Source organism: Chanos chanos, chromosome 10, assembly GCF_902362185.1.
Source record: "Chanos chanos chromosome 10, fChaCha1.1, whole genome shotgun sequence".
Lineage (NCBI taxonomy): Eukaryota > Metazoa > Chordata > Actinopteri > Gonorynchiformes > Chanidae > Chanos > Chanos chanos.
Genome location: NC_044504.1, coordinates 7,290,841 through 7,310,840, shown reverse-complemented (window position 1 = coordinate 7,310,840; position 20,000 = coordinate 7,290,841). Strand labels below are relative to the sequence as shown.

At 42.9% G+C, this 20,000-nt stretch overlaps 1 protein-coding gene across 2 annotated transcripts in view; it reads right to left on the bottom strand.

The window, feature by feature from the left end:
- Positions 1 to 1,104: 1,104 nt before the first annotated feature.
- The window catches only part of tanc1b (tetratricopeptide repeat, ankyrin repeat and coiled-coil containing 1b), a 110,004-nt gene continuing 91,108 nt past the window's right edge, over positions 1,105 to 20,000 (bottom strand). The window contains exons 14-26 of one of the 2 annotated variants that reach the window (XM_030787307.1): positions 17,095 to 17,203; positions 16,497 to 16,619; positions 14,571 to 14,807; positions 13,533 to 13,718; positions 12,768 to 12,846; positions 7,854 to 7,987; positions 7,393 to 7,516; positions 6,868 to 7,043; positions 6,274 to 6,406; positions 4,920 to 5,011; positions 4,110 to 4,256; positions 3,437 to 3,537; positions 1,105 to 3,283 (exon numbers count right to left, since the gene is read on the bottom strand). In XM_030787307.1, coding sequence (XP_030643167.1) covers positions 1,825 to 3,283; positions 3,437 to 3,537; positions 4,110 to 4,256; positions 4,920 to 5,011; positions 6,274 to 6,406; positions 6,868 to 7,043; positions 7,393 to 7,516; positions 7,854 to 7,987; positions 12,768 to 12,846; positions 13,533 to 13,718; positions 14,571 to 14,807; positions 16,497 to 16,619; positions 17,095 to 17,203 — 3,100 coding nt within the window. In that variant the 3' untranslated portion in view covers positions 1,105 to 1,824. Of the gene's footprint in view, positions 3,284 to 3,432; positions 3,538 to 4,109; positions 4,257 to 4,919; positions 5,012 to 6,273; positions 6,407 to 6,867; positions 7,044 to 7,392; positions 7,517 to 7,853; positions 7,988 to 12,767; positions 12,847 to 13,532; positions 13,719 to 14,570; positions 14,808 to 16,496; positions 16,620 to 17,094; positions 17,204 to 20,000 lie in introns of those variants that run through there. The other variant, XM_030787308.1, reaches the window with a different exon arrangement.

Sequence of the window (20,000 nt, the reverse complement as noted above, 5' to 3'; positions counted from 1 at the left end):
ACCAATTATGTAAATGCATTACTATTGCATTGCTTGCAAAATTTAATGACAATTACGTTCAGGTTTTTTACTATTGTTATTGTTTGCTTCATAAGTATTTATATAATTATTCTTTACATCTTCTATATGAAGATGTCAGTGATCATTGTCATAGGTTGTCTGTCAGTTCAACAAATTTATGCAAATATTTTGTAATAGTTTTTTACTGGGAATAACAAATGTGTGAGTTACTTGTGAGTTCTCAGTGTCTTGTGTTTTGACTGTCCCTCCATGGCAAAACCTGCCTAAGCCTGTCTGTTTGTTTACTCGCCTGTTGGTGGAGGAAATGCACTAAAGAAATAACAGAATGTTTCCATAAATTATTAAATAAATAAATGTTGAAAAATACAGTGTAATTGTCTCTTTGAAACCATTAATGCCTTTTTATTTACTTATTTCCACATTTGGAAACGTATTTATTGAAGTGCAACACTAAACGGTGTACTGGTTTCAGTACACAAACACTCAAATGCGAGTAAACAGCACGCTGCTTTGCAGTAATGTGTATGAAGAGAAGACAACACTGAAGCGGCAGAAGAAGGGTAAACTGAGTGTGAAACAGGTTTGCCTGGTTTTATCAGAGGACTCTTTTTATTATTATTATTATTATTATTATTTTCCCCATGGTGAATATGGCAGTAATGTTTCAAGTGCAGTATGTGATAACAGGTAACACAACTCACAATACTGAAAACATGGAAACAACTGCAGGTAACATACATATTAAAATAGAACTGCTGGCCCCTTACTCAAACCGTCTCTTTCCTCTCGCTCTTTTGTTCCGTTATAATTCTTAACTCCTTTTTTTTTTCTTTTCTTTTTTTTAAACAAACTGCGGCATGCACTTTAAATCCAAAGGATCTCCAATAGAGCTCGTTATTGTAAAATGTCTTAGTTGCTGTGCAAAAATAACTATTATAAAATATAATATTGCTTTTACAATTACCAAGCCATAGGCGCTGTAAAATAAATTAACCTAGACAGCAAAAACAAGCATACACAGAGAAAAGTTTTGTTTTTAAACATTGCAGGGGAAATGTTTTTTTTTTTTCTTCAAAGAATGTACAAGCATACAAATTACACTTCAGAACCTTGAACATCTGAACCAAAACTATGCAGAAATGAAAAAAACAAAACAAAAACAAAAACAAAAAAAACTCAAAATAAACATTTTAAACCATTTTAATAATCTGACATAGACCTTCACTTCAAAGAAGGGAAGAGGGAAAAAAAATACAGACTTTATCAATATGTACAAAAGTTCAGGATTAAAATCCAACTCAGCACAGAGGAATGCCCATCATTAATGACCCTTTCCGTCATCACTATCTCTCCTTCTTTTGCCTCTCTCTTTTTCATCAGCACCGCTATGTGTAGTCAACACAGGTCAAACCTGGGTCTGTCAGTCTGCGTGTGCGTGCGTGTGTGTGTGTTGTGAGCGCTTGGGTAGCTGTGTTGTATTCATAATGACTAAAGTGCTGTGGCTGTTTTTGTCCTGTCTCAGTGCAACTGCTCCATCTTAGCTGAAGCCCAGTAGCATGTCACTCTGTCCCAAAGGTTTACGCCCCTTTACCTCATCCAATCAAATCAGCACAGCAAAGTCCATACTCCAGACTCACACAGGAACAACCAACCAAGTACTGGGCTTAGTTCCTACAAACAAAAATAATGAAAACAGCTTGTAAAAACCTCTCTAAAAACAATCCTTTGATTATTCTGGTGGCACAGTGTGTATGTGTGTGTGTGTGTGTGTGTGTTATGAGTTATGAGATGGTAGATGAATGCCTATACATTAGACTCGATGAAGGATCGCTTTGGTTTCATTGAAGCTACATGTTTGGGTGGATTCTCGCGAGCTAAACTGGGTGGTTTGGGTTTACTGTCTGTGTAAGAATGAGTCATTCCCAGGCCCACCGCCACCTTGGGCTCCTTGTAGCATCCGGCGGCCTGGGAGAACCGGTCGGCCAGCTCCTTGGTATACATGCCATTGTGAAGGCTGCCCATGGTGCCCTGAGATGGGGGTTTGATTTGCTCGTGGTAAGTGCTCCCTGGTTTGATGTATGATAGCTCACAGTTTACGGCTGGCATGCCATCGGTGGAGTGACTGTGCCAACTTCGAGATGGCGCCTGGTGGCACTGCTGCTGTTGCTGCTGCTGTTGCTGAAAACGTGCCGTCTTGTCCATGATCCCCATAAAAGGTCTCGGTTTGTACTCGGCCGTCCCGGTCTGGCTGGGTCCCGGTTTGGGCTTCTCGACGCTGGTCTTGGTGCGGACGTCCGGGCCGTGCAGTTTGCCGCTGTCCGACAGGCTGCCGCTGGACGCCAGGCTGCTGGTGGAGCTGGACACTCTCATGCTGCTGGCCTGTGACCCGGACGCTGATCCTTGCTCCTTTCTCAGGTCGTAACCTTGACCCTGAATTTGACCCGGGCCCCCGGGAGCGGCCGCAGACAACGTCAGTGCGTCCAGGGAGGATATGGAGTGGGCAGAGAGTCTCTCTGTTGCCTTGGAAACACCAGAGGAGTAGACCTGTGCGTGGTGCAGCCCATCTGCATCACTCTGGTGACTCATGCCCATTGGTGTGGCCACAGACGTGCGGCCTGGATCGTCAGTAGGGGGCGGCAGAGGACTGATGTCAATGCCTGGCCCTGCTTTCAGGGCACTGGACATGTGTCTGCTGGGCAGGGGGCTGGATGGGGCATACTGCTGCTGGGTCCTAGTGCCTGTCGAACGCGATGCTCCCCCCTGCAAAGAGCTCATGTGTTGGTTGGTTTTGACGATCTGGGCTTGTTTGGTGGGCTGTAGAACCATGCTGTGTTGGGCCACAGGCTCTCGCTGGTGGTACGGGTGGCTGGTTTGTCTGTGGTGGGGAGACTCGGGTCTGGCGTGACCCGACGGGTCCGGCAGGGTCCTGTTGGAATAGATGGTCTGCTGCCAGGTTTCGGACCTCTGCTCGTCGTGCTGAGACGTTTCCTCCTCATCGATGTCTCTCAGCCCCGGGGCGCTCTGGCCATCCAGGTTCCTGCCCGGGCCGTGGTCCGCGCCGTCCTCGTCCTCACCCTCCTCGCGCTCGTGGTCCGAATCGTGGCCGGCTCCCGGCAGCCCTGGCGCCACCTGCTGCTTGCTCTGAGTGCGCTGCATCTGCCTGCATTCCTCCTCCACTCGCGCCAGCAGGCGGCGGATCTCCCGGTTGTTGGGGCAGAGTTTGGTGGCCTCGTGCAGGTCGGCCAGGGCAGCCGTGAACTGCCTGCGTACAGAGACAGAAGAGGTGAACAAGTGGAGAGAGAGAGAAAACAAGTGTACAAACGGGAACAAGAACAGCGCTCAGCTGCACTTATTTACATAAAGCCCTGAGAGACGTCTCACACTCGCCCCTTAAAGTCTGTGTGACCAGTTTTACCTGCTGCTCCTTTTCGCCCGGGCTCTGGCATAGTAAGCCTCGTAGGACTTTGGTTTCAGCTCAAGCGCCTTTGTCGCAAATTCCTCAGCCATGCCAAAGTCCTGGCAGAGAATAGGGAAGAATGAGCTAAAGCAATGCAGAGAAGAGGACAAATCACAGCCTGTATAAATGAACAGGCTCTAACTTAGACAAATGAGATCTACAATCATAAAACCCACCAATCAGACTTACTCCATTAAGTAGCTCAGTAGCTGTAAGTTTCATTTTTGCTCCATATGAAAGATGTTTTAATTTATGGATTGGATCTGGTCCTTGGAGTATATTGCTTTTTTATTGTTTCATCAGTCAAATGCTTAGAATGGAAATTGACTCCATATTGCGTAAGGAGAAATTATAAAGCTAGGCTTCTGCTCTGTAACAGAGTTTCAGGGATAGGTATTCAGTTCAAACATCTCTGTCTAATTTGTTTTAGTCTGTTTAACTGTCTATCTGGCTTATACATTTTAACAAGTCAGATTCAACAGAATATAGCACAAGTGATTCACACTGTGGCTTTAAAACCCATGAATATAAACCCTGTATTTTTATGACTGTTTAGTGATGATGATGCTGATGATGGTGATGATGATGATGATGATGATGATGATGATGATGATGATGATGATGAACTCACGTTGGTTTTCCTGCGACAGCGCGAGAGGTTGAGATACAGTGAAACTCGTAACTCTTTAAAAGCCTTCAGGTCTTCACCAAAACCTTCCCTGGGAAACTTCCTCAATGCATACTGATACCTCTGGGCTGCTTCTTTCATTTTTCCTCTCTGACAGACAGAGAGAGAGAGAGAGAGAGAGAGAGAGAGAGAGAGAGAGAGAGAGAGAGAGATAAGATAATCTTTACCTCTACACACCACTATAACACTCCATCTCAGTGCAGCATCCTTTCTGACACAAATCTTTCAAGCAACACAGATCAGTCACTTCACCAGACATGAGTACACACACAAACCCACACACACACACACTCATTCATCTTTTTTTAATTTTACTTTTTATCGGTTCATTTAGTTTAAGTAATTTTCCTCCCAAATTTCCATTGATAACAGTGCCTTTGATAAGATGGGAAGATGATACATCTATAATGTGATATTAGTAAAACTATAGAGATAAAAGTTGGCTGTCACAGACAGCTTGATGGAATTTCACACACATAGAAACGAGTTAGCAGGATATCACTCAGATATAGGTTACTGAGTGAGCATTCGTAACCAACCCTGACAAAGTAATTTGGATTTTTTTGCAGCCATTTTTAGCTAGATTCAGCTGTACCAATTTTAAATTTCTAAAGTTCAACTGAGTGCTTCATTTGGATCTGATTCAGAGAAAAAAAAGGCAGTAATTTCCATGCTTATGTCTCAGTCTGTGAATGTGAGCAGACTGCCCTGCTACAGTGGGAGCCTGGGCTGACCTCCTCCTTTGCCCCTTACCTTATACAGCAGGTTCCCCTCCTCCATCAGCTTCTGTAGGAGGATGATGAGGATGTCTGGCTTGGATGTGGCCATGGCCCAGGCCGCGTTACCTGGGGAACCGATGAGAGAGGGCGGGGTTAATACAGCATGGCTCTCTAATGCAGGGGTAGAGATATTCACTGTGAAATCGGATATGGAGTGAAGTTACCTAAAGATTGTACCTGATCGATCATAAGGCGACGTTCTGTAGCCTTAAGACGGTTTTATCGAGAGCGATGGAAAGAAAGAGAAGAGAGAGAGAGAGAGAGAGAGAGAGAGAGAGACAGGTAGCAGATGCAGAGAATCATGCAAAGAAATCACCCCATCCCATACTCCAGGCAGAGGAAGACATTCACAATCTCAGATACATCCAAGAAGGGGACTGTTAATGTTTAGTGAAGTGTATCAGTCAAACAGTTTTATGATTGAGGAAATGAGGATTTCACAGTTGATTCCAAAATACACCAGAAGCCATTCATGGCAGGGAGACATGTAAACCTCAAATGAGCTGAGAATATCTGTCTGGGGAAATCAATATACACAAAACACACACACACAGACACACACTCACACATACACAAACAAACTCATATACCTTCAGGACCTCAACATTCGGTCTGTAATATCAGTGATATTTCCCTTTGCGTTCCTAAAAAGAGTGAGTTTTAAACATTTTTCTTTTTGTGTACAGGCGGATGGGCAGGTCTTCTGGTTACTGAGACGGGGGTTAAGCTGACTGATGTTACAGTGGGACTATGAGAATGTATGCTTTTCTGTGCACAATGACAACAGCAGCTGTGCATGAGGAAATAGCTGTCTTAATGATCATACCATGTGAACCAAGCCAAATGAGCTAACACACTAACTATAGCACACTGACCTCAACTCTTTACCACATGTTATCAATATGCTCTATTATTCAGGTTAAACGCTGGGATTTTGATTAAGCAACCGAGTTAAAATAAGATTGAAATATGATTTGTTGTGAAATATGATGATGTTGTGTAAACGGTGTGCGGATATAACAAATACCCTGTTGCTCATGAAACAAGTGAATTATTTAAAGACGCCATAAATGATTGTGCCCACAGCCGTTTGAAACAATTTCTCCCGTTTTTACTAAGATTAATTTGTTGCACCAAACCCTCTGTGTGTCTCTACCTTGCCTTCTACTGATGAAATTTCTATAGCGTGAATTAGTGCAAAAACAAAGATTCTGGGACATATTATGCGTCAGGAAAGGGAAAGCAAGCTGACGATAAGGTTGAGTGAGTGAAGTCAGTGAGTAGAGGACCAGTTGTTGATACTGGGAGAGTGTGAGTGGGAGACTGACCTAGTTTAGCGCCTTTCCTCAGTAGAGTCAGTACCACAGACGTGTTTCTGCAGCCAATGGCCCGGTCCAGAGGTCTCATCCCACTGTGATCCACATGCTCTATCACTGCTCCTCTCTCTACCAGATACTGGACCTGCACACCACAGAAAACACAACCTCAGCTACATGTGTACACACGTACACACACCTACTCACACAGAAACACACACACACTTACTCACACACGGACACACGCATTCTGCCTCTTTCATAATGAGCAGAGAGAAAAATTTCAAACCATAATTAGCTCTAAACACATTAGCATGCCCATTTTCTGACTTAATGCTTGTGTTGATCAAAATGATTGAGTTTAAAATTAATTAATGACACTGACTTTTCTTCTGAAAGAATAACTTTTTTTTGAGCAAAAAAAAAAAAAAATTGATCTTCTCAATGGATGTGTGCTGTTATCAACTTATTATTAGCTAAAATGCAGCGGAAAATACAGCAAACCATTTGCATTCCTTCAGAGAACATCTACATCTAAATCTAAATCTAAACGTAAATGTAAATGTAAATGTATGAAAAGAAAAAACCCAGAGAGCGTTAACTCACGATCTCAGCGTCCCCGTAGAAGGCAGCCAGGTCTAGGGGGGTCCGTCCATTCCTGTCTGTGTGATCTATGACTGCACCCTTCTCCACTAAAAACTGCACAACATTCTTATGTCCCTTCAAACACGCCCAGCTCAGGGGAGTTAACCCCTCCTTATCCATCGACGTCAAGGAGGCACCTAAATGACCCCCCCACACACAAAACAAGTCATGTATCACAAGAGCAATAGCATTGCAGATGCAACAAAGAAAAGCACAGACACTGCACACACTTCTGAGATGGCTTTGATAAAAAAAAAGAAAAAAAGAAGTGTTGTCAAAGGTTGTGCACTCATAAAATAAAGGTGAAAATCTGCGGTAATTATTCATTATTATACAAGGCTTAATCAATCATTTTGCATCACAGGTCTGTTTCTTTCTTTCGCTTTTCTGTGTACATCAGTGATTTGAAGTTGTGTTTCTTGCAGTGTATGGTAAAGTATGGCAGGGTCGATGACCTTTGACCTCTGGAGACTGTAATATACTCACCCTTTGACAGCAGGAAATCAGCAGTGCTCAGATGACCCTCACAGGCTGCCACCATCAGCAGAGTCCGCCCCTGTTTATCACTCACATTCACATCAGCACCATGCTGCAGCAAAAGATCTGCAATCTGACACAGAGACAGAGAGAGAGAGAGAGACAGACAGACAGACACGGAGACAGAGACAGAGAGATAGGCAAGGAGAGAGAAAGACAGAGAGGCAGAGAAAGAGAGAGAGAGAGAGAGAGAGAGAGAGAGAGAGAGAGAGAGAGAGAGAGAATGAAGATCTTGATTAATCCAGAGAAAACTCACAAAAGCCACTGTGTTATGCCGCATGCGAGACTTATATAACAATGAGTATAATTTAGAATTTAGATGCACATTTTAAACAGGTTTATGTCAGTGTTAATGACAAGTTTGTGGATATTCAGTGATGTATAGATGCTATTAAGATGTAAAAACGTACCTGCCAGTGGCCCTGTCTAACTGCACAGAATAACGGAGACACTTCTCTTCTGTTCACCTGCTGTACCACTGCACCCTGTTCCAACAGATACACACACACTTCCATTTTCCCCCGACCTGCCGCTGCCGTCAGAGCTGAGAGAACACACACACATAAACATATTATAAGTAATAGAACAGACGGTCCAGACAGGACTCCTAAAACATTTCCCTCTTAAAACGTACTTTAAACATGGGTTCACACACATTAAACTCATCTAGCAGTGATTGCCTTTTAATTCCCCCTCTCAAAGACTGGAGCTGATCCAGAAATCTTCTCCGAGACCGAGACAGAACCTCGTCTTGGCAGTGGAAGCGCTAGGCAGACAGAATGTTGGGTCTGATTGGGTTGTCGTGGATACGGAGCGTGGAAACGGGCAGAATGAGTAACGCGGCGTAGGATTTCACCTGAGGAAGATTAAAGGCCCTGTATGCGCGGCACACACTCTGACTGACAACATCCATCTGGAGGTCAGGCCTGTGCCATTAGAAACCTGTCCATAAGAGCAATACCATCCATCTGTTCCCATGTCTCTCCACTCTTCTCTTCCCTTCTCCTGCCCTTCATTTTCTTCATTTCTCTCTCTCTCTCTCTCTCTCCCCCCACTCTCTCTTTAGTTCCAAGCCTGAATCTCTTTCTCTCTCTGGGAAATTTGATCTGATCATCTTTAAGGAGACGGTTGGTGAAGGAAAAAAAACAAAACATAGTTCTATATTTAAGGACACAGGTAAAAGAACGACATTCTCCATTTGCTGTAACGCCAGTCACCGGAGACTCCACAATGTTCAGATGAAACCCTCATGTGGTAGAGTTTCTTTTCTTTTCTTTTTTTAAATTGAACATATGACTATAACCAGGCAACCCCTGACTTAACAGAACCAAATCTACAAACTTATCCCATACAAGCAGCGTCACTCCTGATAGTTATGAGTAAATCATCACAATAGTCATAAAAATAGTGCTTTATAATCACATTTTTATTCCATTATGTCTCAGTACTGTGTCTCTTCCAATCTGTCTCTCATACTCTTTCACAAACACACTGCCCCCCCCCCCCCTTCTCTCACACACCCAGTCTCTCAGAGACTCTCTCACACTCACCCACTCTCTCTCCAGTAGAAGATTTGTATATCGTTTTCTTTAAGTGGGTACTCACACACTCCTCTTTAACTCTGATCTGCCCCTGTGGCCCACTCACACATACAGAGAAAGGCTCAGACACGGTTTTCATAACCTGCACGGCTTCTGAAAGCCAAGACACAGCCCAGCGGACAACAAAGGTCAGCCAGACGCGTCTGACCACTGCACCTAATACAGCCCCAGCAGTGGGAAGTTCTATCAGTCAAATCTAAACTACAAAAATCTGGCGAAACCATGTGAGCGCAAACGATAACAGATATATCTGTCAGTAGGAGATACCATGACTTATCCATCAAAGTCAGAGACACTCACAGTCCTCCCCTTCTCTCTCTCTCTCTCTCCCTCTGTGGGTTTATCCTAGGTCACCTCAAATTCACAGCACTACTACCCCTGGGCTGTAGACAAATGGAAGAGACTCAGATGTTACCTCCCCACCTTGGGACAAACTATTTTCAATCCTGTGTCACGACAGCATTACTTTTCAGGCCCACTCTTCCCTCCATTGCCAACCCTCTATGGCATAAAGATCCATGTGCCCACCCTCATGTAGGCCTAGGTGTAAATGACTAATGCAGAAACTGTGCAAAGCTGACATCCGCAGTCTACGTAATGACACTGAGTAAAACCATTACGACTCCAACACAGAGAACATCACATAGAGCATGCAAATGGGAGATTTTTATCATTTAAAAGGATTCTTGGTGTAATCGCAACAGACAAAAGCAATATAACAGAGCCCCCCAGGTCACCTTCTGTTTCATAACAATATGAAATTTACTTCATCGATTTATGGCTCGAGGTTAGAAAAAACCAACAACAACAACAACAAAAACGCAGCAGTCAACGCGTGGCTTGAAAAATGACTTATGCATACATGACAGAGCTTCTTTTAAATTTTAAATTTTAATCCACTGAAACAAAAACACCACAAATACTTGAATTTTCTGAGCATGAAATCCTGCCAAAAGCAATAATAATAATAATAAAAAAAAAAGAGAGAGAGAAAAAAGTCTCAACTTCTCCTAAGGACTTGAACTCATACAGTTCTGCTGATTTCACATCTTTCCAGGACTTTTACAAACAGCTGCACGGACATCCAATGAAAATCCAGCATCGGCAAAGACGGCGACGTTGCAAACAAAATTACCTTGCTGTTTTCTTAGAACAAGATTTTGTCGTGCTCAAGACAGATTTTGTACAAGGGAATCCAGTCTGAGACTGTAATCCAATATCCTATAGATGAACACAACAGAACAGGGCTCTATTTATCTTAAGACACTATTTCTCACAGTCGCACAGGGGATATGAAATAAGGGACAAGCAAGCATCTCTCAGAATTATTGGCAGACATGAAAGTAAATTTATATGAGGACGTTTTATAACCTTTATATTGTGGCATATGTTTTTACTCCTCACAATTTCATTTAGAGTCTTCTGTGCAATATTCAGCTGGACATCTGGCTGCAGGTTCTTAATCAGTACAAACAGAACTGGAATTACATTCAAATTTTTAAGGACCTTTTCAAGTGATTATCCCCATAAATAACTGAAATAGAAACAAAAAACAGATTTCATGTGCTCTATATTCCCTACACATTTACCACACTTAAACAAAACTACGTATACACAAATGACAGTTATTGACTCATTAAGAGAGTAGATACAAAGTTCTATTTCGTTTTAAGCTAAACAAACTCATGAAATTAATATAAATTCAGTTCATGTCTTGAAAATAAATTCGCAGTAAACGCTTAGCGATTTACAATTAAAGACCTAAATTTCAATTTAATCCATGAACTAACTGAGCTAAAACTGGAGACAGATCATCATTGTTCTTGGATAAGTGAAAGCAATTAGTTTCTACTCTGGCTCGCCGGAGACACAGGTGTGACAACGCTTTTGTTTTCTTGGTTTAATGAGGACGTTAGCCGCTGTGCTAGGTTTAAATGAATGAGGATCACAGTGGCGTGACTCGAAAGCCGTTGGGTAAATACGGTTTAAAGGTAAGTACTTACGGAAAGAACGGTTACTCGATCGCCATTACTCATATTAATGTACGGCTGCTGAGCAGTCAGACAACGATCAGGAAAAACGCGACATTTTTCAGCGTTAACGTGTTCTTTTTTTTTTTTTTATCATTAAAGAAATTGAATTAGTCACATATCAACATGGTGATGAATCCTTGTCAGCTCCTAACAACAACTCAACCCTTTTGATTTGTTCCTGATTTTTTTTTTTTTTTTTTTTTTCTAAATCATTTGCTAGACCCTTAAACTTGGTTTGAGCCTTTCACAATACAAGCTAATTGGAGCTACAACAATAAAAAAAAGGGAGCTTCGCAGAGAGGCAGAAGATTATTATGAGTAAAAAAAAAAAGCAGTTCTAAGATGAAAACCCCAGAGATGAAATCTGAGATACATGTCTGATTTAGAAAACACATTTCCAAGAAGCAGGAGGTAGCACAGCCGAAGACAGCCTTTTTTGGCTAATGGACTGTCTTGCGTTGCGGTGCAGTTTGTCACTTGGACACTGAGCTGTTGTTTAAGAACCAGCCGAAGACACGCTATTGTTCATGTTCTAATCTGTCTCAGAGGGTCCTAAGACATCCACGCACAATAAAAACCACACACACACACACAAAAAACCTGTCGGAGCTCTGAACCATTTGAACAGTGATAGAGAATTCTCCATTGAGAGGATGCCTTGAGAGTGAAACGTTACTTAGTTTTAAAGTCAACTGAGCATTTGCAGATTCTGAAGATAAACAAATACCATGGGGAAGTATTGGCGTCAGTGTTGGTTTAACTTTTTATATCAGTTCAATCTCTGTTTATCTCCAGTGGTTGCTTCCAACTGCTAGAATATCAAAATGCCCCAGTTGTGTTTAAATGTCCTTCTGTTCCATGTTTACTTTTTTTAAGCACACACACACACACACACACACAGACTTACAAACACTTCTAATGACTGTGTGTGGGTGAGATGAATCTTGGAAACTTATCAGGCATTTAAAATTTGAATTTTCGAATGCTTCGAGGGCTCTTAGTTGTCATATTCGCAGAGTAAGGTTCTCTAAAGACAGATGTGTTGTGAATGTCACAGTGTGTAAAAATGCACTGGGCCGTATTAATGACAGCAGGCTGGCACTTAGGCTCTGTCTGCTCCACAGCACCAATTTCACCAATCATTAATAAACACTGGTCTCCCATGGCGACACCCTGCTGGCTACCTCTCCTTAAAGTGGGTTCTCTCTCTCTCTCTCTCTCTCTCTCTCTCTCTCTCTCTCTCTCTCTCTCTCTCTCTCTCTCCCTCCCTCTCTCTCTCTCTCCCCCTCAGATTGCGGCTGTGTAGCCATAGCGTAATGCTAACGTGAATGTGAGTAATAAACACAGGTGATCTGTGAGGGCAGCAGCCTGCGGCTGTGAGGACTACATTCAGTCAGTATCACAGATGTGCAGACAGTTGGCATGGGTCCAGAACTAGGGTCAGGTCAAAGGTTAACAAGACAGAGTCCTCTGACTAGAGATTCATTTGACCAGCCAGCAGTCTAACCTGAATGTTTTTGTGACTAGAGGCAATTTTGAATGAACTTCAGTACTGTTTTTATTATTATTATTATTATTATTGAAGAGGAAAGATGTTCAATATAATTGAAAACTATTTATCAGTGTCTATGAGTGACTACAAGGAGAAAACAGCTTGAGTGGTCAGAGAATGAGAGAGAGTGATACATACCTGTCTCTCCCCACAGTGTGTCATAGCCATCAATCTGAACTGTGTACTCATTACTCAGTGCCAATAGGCCTCTCACAACCTGCCAAAAAGACAAACACTGATTAATGAAAGATTCTCTGCATAAAAAAATACAAAAATCACACAAACCCTCAAAATATTTACACAGCGCAACTCAGCATAAGCAGGAGGAATCGGAGCGATGAGGCAAGCTTTGCTGATCGATAAAAAGCTGCCAGAACAAGTTACGCTGCTCTCGCATGTGATAAATTAATCACTCAAGACTCAAATGCTGAGCAGTCAGGGCCCTTCTGAGCCCAGAACAGAGACTAATCTTATTAACAGTGCTGTATTCCCCCCCCCCCCCGCTTCCTCCCCTTGTCTCCTCTCCTAACTGATTCTCTTCTCTAGGCCCTGGTCGATTGTGCACTCCATCCCCTGGTCCCAGTACAGGTGAGCTGTGCTTTTTTTAATAAGGAGGCCAAAATAACAGCCAGACCACTGCGGTGCCACAGTGCTGTTGCCATGGCTAGTCTCCCATGGCAACGCTAGCTTTAAAGCTTCCATCAGAGGAAAATCTGTTTCAAAGCTGATTGTTTATTAAACTGTGTATGAAACACAGATATTCAGAGTTAAAGGAAAGCTTGGGGTTGATAGGTCAGCTTGTGTGTACGTAGTGCTTTCACTTGCACAAGCGCAAAAAACCCCCAAAAAAAACAGAAACGTAAGAAAGAGTTTGTGTGTGTGTATGTGTGTGTGTGTACTTACTTGCGTATGGCCCATACTGGCGGCAGCGATCAGAGCCTGCTGCAGGGCTTTGCTCTTCAGAACACTGTCCTGTTGCTGGTCTTCAGTGTCCCAGTCCAGCTCCAGGAGACACTTAATGATGTCTGGGTGCCCCCTGAGTGCAGCGTGGACCAGTGCACACTGACCACTCTTATCCACATGATCCACCTGCACAACACAAGGCCAAAAACACAATCACTGCACATTCGCAGTCAGGTGGAAAAAATCAATCGGATGTGATATGTATATATAATTTTTTTTCACTCAAATATTACTTTCACCTCATCTGGAAACAACTGTCCCTTTCAGTAACAAGCTGATAAGTAAAAACTGAAAAAGTCTAATAAGGGACTGGGGAGGGGGGCAAAAAGCTTTTTACAGGCAGAAAGAAAAACGACAAAAAAAGAAGGACTTCTTGTATTCATTAAGTGCTAATTACTTGATGAGGTATTGTGTGGTAATTGGTGAGGAGAGAGGAGTCAGGCTGTCTGAGCTACAGACGTGAGGAGTCGACATTTTGAGGACCAGAGCATGTATTGGCTTAGTCACTGATTTACTCAACACACTCTACCTGTGAGGCACAAATCAATCAGCCATTACACTGTGATGCTGCGCATTTACAAAGGCTACAGAGCAGGGACACAGAAAGCACAGAAAGGTATAAAGAGAAGATTTTATTCCCCTCTGCTAATTCAGAGCCAGGTTCATTCATTTCATGTATTAAAGGAGTTTTTAAGATTTCGCGCTCTGTTTCTTTCTCGCGTTTGTCCCCTCACTTTTTCTTCCGAAGAGTCAATCTGACTATCCAGACTTTGTTACGTGCGCATCCTTTGCACTGTATTTCACACAGTCGTGATTATAATATTGACATCCTCCTAAAATGTACACAGCTTTTATTCCAGCGAGCATAAACCAGTTAAAGTTGCCATCGTTACACGGACTGATCCTAAAGACCAAGCCACTCGGAGCATGCTGCTCCGATTATACTGTGGAGGAGTAGTGTGGGAGCCTGGGGCTGACCTTAGCGCCTTTCTTGCACAGTAGGTTGACCAGGCCGAAGTGTCCGGCGGCCGCCGCGTAGCACAGCGGGCTCATGCCGTTCTCGGAGAACACGTCCACGGCGGCTCCCGACTCCAGCAGCAGAGCCGCCATCTCCTGGTGGCCCAGGTGGGACTGGACGCACAGCACCGGAGCGTTGTTTAACACCTCCGCCCTGTAGTTAACGTTGGCCCCGCCGAGCATCAGGAGACGACTCACCTGCAGACCGACAGAAAGATATAAACACACACACACATTCACACGTGCACACAGATCATGTTACAAATTAGACAACACACAATCAGTCTCTGACTCCAATGGTGTGCAAAACAACACGTATGTAGTGGTCTTTCCCAGTTTAACAGGAGAAACGTAAACGTCAACAGACGATGATAGCATGCCGCTGTGTGTCACTAAAGGATGTCTCAGAAGGACGTTACGGCCTTGCACTGCTCAGAGAAAACGAGCGAACTCCTTTCTTTATCAAAACCACTGATACTCTTTCACCCTTCAGCAAGACACAACACGACACCTTCTCCCTCCAAACAAACGCACGAGAGCTCAGCAATTTGTTTTCCCGTTGTTTGAGCTTGTCCACCCCCTCCCCATCTAAATAATGTCTCACCCTAAGCGCTGAGATGATAAAAACAGTTGATTGGCTGTCGTGCCGATTTTGATTCGCAAATTCATGAAGTGATAGCGGTCCCAAATATTTATCTATTTTTTTTTTTTTTTTTGCCTACATTAATCAAGCTGTATTCTCTCTCTCGGTGAGAAAATGCATAATAAACGCATAATCACAGACAGTAGTTACCTCAGTAACAGTTCAAAGCAGTGGGAAATGCATTTAGTGTGTTTGTGAGAAGCACACTGACATAAATGAGCGCCCCAGGTTTCCCGTTGGGAAATGCCGACAATGAAAAAAGCTCTGGATGCGTCTGTCTTTTGTGCGTGAACATACACGCGTGCAGCACTTTTTGGTATTGAGAACGAAAGAAAAGAGAAATATTGGGAAAGAGCTGGAGACTCTTAATGGGCATTGAACAGTTTTGGACTCGTGCTGATAGCCGAAAAATGAAATAAGATTTGAGCTGTAAAACAGACGTACATCATTAGCACCGATAACTGCGTCACAAACCCTATGACGGCTTTTCTCTCGGACGTGAGAAAAATACCCACAGACGCGGGCTAGCTTAAAAACATCATTTAGCTACTGCTGTCATTAACATGTCCTTTTTGTTAATCAAATCACGGTTAATTAAAAAGAAAGAGCTCTATACTAATTTCCGACGGCACCAGTCCTGTTTTAGGTCTTGTACCAAGCATCAGAAAGACACTGTCTGGCAACAAAAAAAAGACTTGTGAAAGAAACTGGCATTAATGCAAGGCACGGTATCATTCTGGGGTTCGTTTGGGTGTTGTTTTCAGAAAGGGTGAGTGCAGGTGGAGGGCAAGCATTCCTCAGTATGAGTAAGTAGTTCTAGAACACTCATCAGAATTCTCATCCCACCACAAGGAGTCACAAAAGCGGAATGGCGATGCACCCTGGGAGGAAAGCAGTACCCGGACGAGACAGATGATGTAACTGCAGCTCTGTAATTCCTCACATGCCATGAAAACTTTCTCCAACTACTAATGCTGCAGTAATCTAAACTCAAAAACAATACTCTTAACAGATCATATGAGTCAATCTATAGCAAAATTTCAAATATTGTGTTCTGAGAGATTGGGGGGGGGGGGGGGGACTAGTGACCAGAAGGACAATGGTTTGTGCCTTTGAGAAAAAGGCAGTCCCTCATTTCTCCAGAGGTCATTTCCAAGTCTTCAAGAGGAAGATTTATTTTATATTTGGGTGTGTGTGTGCACGTGTGTGCGCGTATGTGCATAAGTGTGTTTATGTTGACAGACCTTGACATTGGGTGTGTAGAGATTTCTCAGGGACGCCAGAGCTGCAGAGAGGCTGTCAGTACTGTAGTTGACCCATAAAGCTTGGAGAACACTAGAAGACACGCCAGTCTTCTTACTGAGGCCCTGAAAACACACACACACACACACATATATATATTACTCTATCAGAGGGAGACTAAACAAGGTTTCCTGACTCCCTATGAAGTGTAAACTGTATTCATTACATGACAAAATAAATAACAGTTTGGAGTGGTCATTCTACATCGCTCTGTTCTGATGTCACACGTAAGCACATTTAACCACGTCTTAAGGACATTCATGAACATCTCTGCTGAAACCGGACTGATCCATCCATTCTACAGTGTCATAACACTGCCCAGTTTCTGAGGCTTCTAGTCTTAAAAGGGCCTCATTAGTGAAGGCACCATATGTACTTTCTGATCGGTCTCATTAATGATATATCATGTTCTTATTTCAATGGTGTTGAGTTGTCATAAAAATGGACAGTGTAAAAAGTGAACGATCTTGAGCATTTGGCAGTTCCGTCCGTGCGTCTAGCTGTGTGCAGCTGACGGTGGAGTCGGCTGTGGTTGGGTACCTTGAAGATGTGTGCTTTGAGAATGTGGTGGCCCAGCTCCATGGTCTGCTGCCGGTTTAATTTGCCCTCCTGTCTCGACAGCATGAAAGCCATGAGAGCATGGCCACTCCTGAGGAAGAACAGAGGGGAGTAACAAATGAATAAAATCATCCATCCGTCCGTCCGTCTCTGCGTCAATCCGCTCAGTTGCTTTATGAGCCGTTAACCGTCGAATGTGGAATTTGACACTGTCTACATTCTCATCAGACACAAGACCTCGTATCGAACCTCAACGTGTAGTTTTTTAAAAGACCTTTTCGAAAATTCAAAGAATATTCCAGTTTCATTACAGAGAACGTACTTCTTTAGACTCTCCTCTCCTTGAGAGATGTCTCAGTTCTTTTATTCATCATAAACATTTCATTTCTTGATTTGAGAAACTGCACTTCGTTTTCACCATGAAACACGAGGTCGTACTTGTCTCTCACGTGTCTAGATAGAATCTGACTTGAGGGCTTTCATCTCGCTAACTCCAACTCAAGCCCCATTAGTTTGTTGGAGGAAACAGAGGAGAACCGCTAAGATAATCATTTCTGGCTTGAAGAGATGTATCGTTGAGTTTTGGAATAATGGGACGCTGGTCGTTTGCATCCTCTAGCCTGTCTGGATGCCGTTTGTGGCCTCTGAGGAGAATATGTGGAGAGAAAGCCGTCGTTGTGCTTTGCCGGTACTTGGCGCGAGCCCTCACTGGTGTTAATTAACTCAGAGGTTCATTAAAAAGGCCACGCATGAACGCAGATGGCTTTGATCTGCTCAAAAATTCTCTCCATTAAAAAAAAAACAAAAAACTTCAAACTGTCTCTCTCTTTCTCTCCATTAAAGAATGAATAACAAATCAGGGAGGGACTTTTACTTATGCCAACACTCTTTCTTTCTCTCTCTCTCTCCATTTCTCTCTCTCTGTCTCCTTCTGCCAGCTTTTCATCCCTTTGTTTCTGTCGACCACTTTTGGGCAGGGATGAGTGGGAGGGTCAATGAGTGTTTGCAGAGTGGACGATGGGGTTGGTCACTAATGCTTTGGGAAATGGCTCAAAGCTAAAAGAGTGAGGATACTCTCCGGCCAATCAGAGAGCAGAGAGTTTGTCGTTAATGAGATGTTGCTGAGAGCTGGAACTACAATTACGCTGCAGTGTGTGTTAGTCCTTTGCTAACCCTTTTCCACGGGACATAATGAGGACAACAGAGGACAGAAAACTCTCTTGAGCTGTCTGGAGTTTCCCTGCCAAACATAAAGACCACAGAGGAGAGCTTGGCAGATTTAGCCATTAATGTTTCACATGCTGCCATATATAGTTATCATTTCAAAAACCTTTAGCGCCCCCCCCCCCCCCCCCCCCCCCCCTCCAACCCATCAACTTAAAAAAAAACAAACATCAGTTGGATTCCCTTATTATTCGCTTATTTTGAAAGCCTAATCATTAGCACCAATTTATGGGCTTGTTCCGAGGTGCTTTTTAAGGACGCAATCTGAAGACATTTGATATTAGCAGAACAGAAAGAAACAAACAAAACAGTTCGGTGCATATTTAGTTTGTGGGGAAAAAAAACTTGATACTATCTGACTACAAGTGTTCGTGAATAATATTTGAAATTCCATTTGTTAAATTCTGTCAAAGCAGTGGAAATATCAGTTCTGATATTCTGATATGGTTATTAAAAAACATTTTGTGAGGAATTCATGAAAGGTCCTGACAGCGAAAAGAGCACAACTGTTTCCCTCGCCAGCATTTTGCTGCATTGAAAAGATTTTGTGCTATCACACTCTATCAAGTAAAAAAAAAAAAAAAAAAAAAAAAAAAAAGCCAAGACTTGAGATACCAGCAAAATGTCACCATGGCACCTTAATTAAAGCGATGATTAAGAGACGACAGATGGCTCTATAGAGATCTCTGGAGAAGGACTGTGGAAATATGCTTAAAGAAGGAGGGAAAAATATATATAAGAGGCCTCAAAGGAGTTCTGTAAAATCAATGTCTTCCCCACATATATCTTGAAAGAGCCTAGCAGATATCCGGAGGAATCGGTACGATCTACAGAGAGACAGAGTGACAGTTAGCGTGTAACGGATGCACGGTGACAAACGGTGAGTTCCTGCCAAACGGAGCTACATTCTTCCGTCTAACGTCCCTCTGAAATAGAGCCTATGCTCTGAGTGGAGCGGTGGGACTTGTCAGGGCTCTTTTGAAGGATGTCGTATTAAATTTAGTCCTTCTCCCCACACCGCCCTCCAAGACTGCAGTAGTGTTAAGTTCAGTATGGATCTGAAATGCACTGTGATATTGTAAGACTGACTGTGAGTCAGTGGTAGTGAAACTAGAGGGTGGCGTACCAAAGCATCTTTAAATAAATAAAGAAGGTAAATGAACGTACCAATGACTAACTAACTACATCCTCCTCATGTCCTGCTTTAGTTATCATCAATCACACACACACACAAACACACACAAATAAAACACTGCCTCATTTCCAGTGCAATGTTCTTGTTCTTTACATTTACTTGTGTATATATGGAAAATGTCCTCAAGTACAGACAAACAGATTTGTCATTAAAATGGAGATGCAGAAGTGCAACAAGCTCATCTAAAACACAGACGTGTGAGGTGAAAGGTTCCCTGCTAAATCCAAATATAGTGGCCTCTTGACTAACACCTATTTATTCGCTAGACGCGCACTAAACGTTCGTGCTGATCTCAGAGGATCTGTAAAAACAGTCAATCAAGCTTTGTTCACGGACGAAGAAAAAACAGAATGAATGGAATTTCCGCACCGAAATATGATACAAACACCTTTCACGTCATAAACAAAACAACAAGCATTTTTCAATGTACCGGCCCCCACCCTTTTTACTTAAGTTTATAACTCCGGCT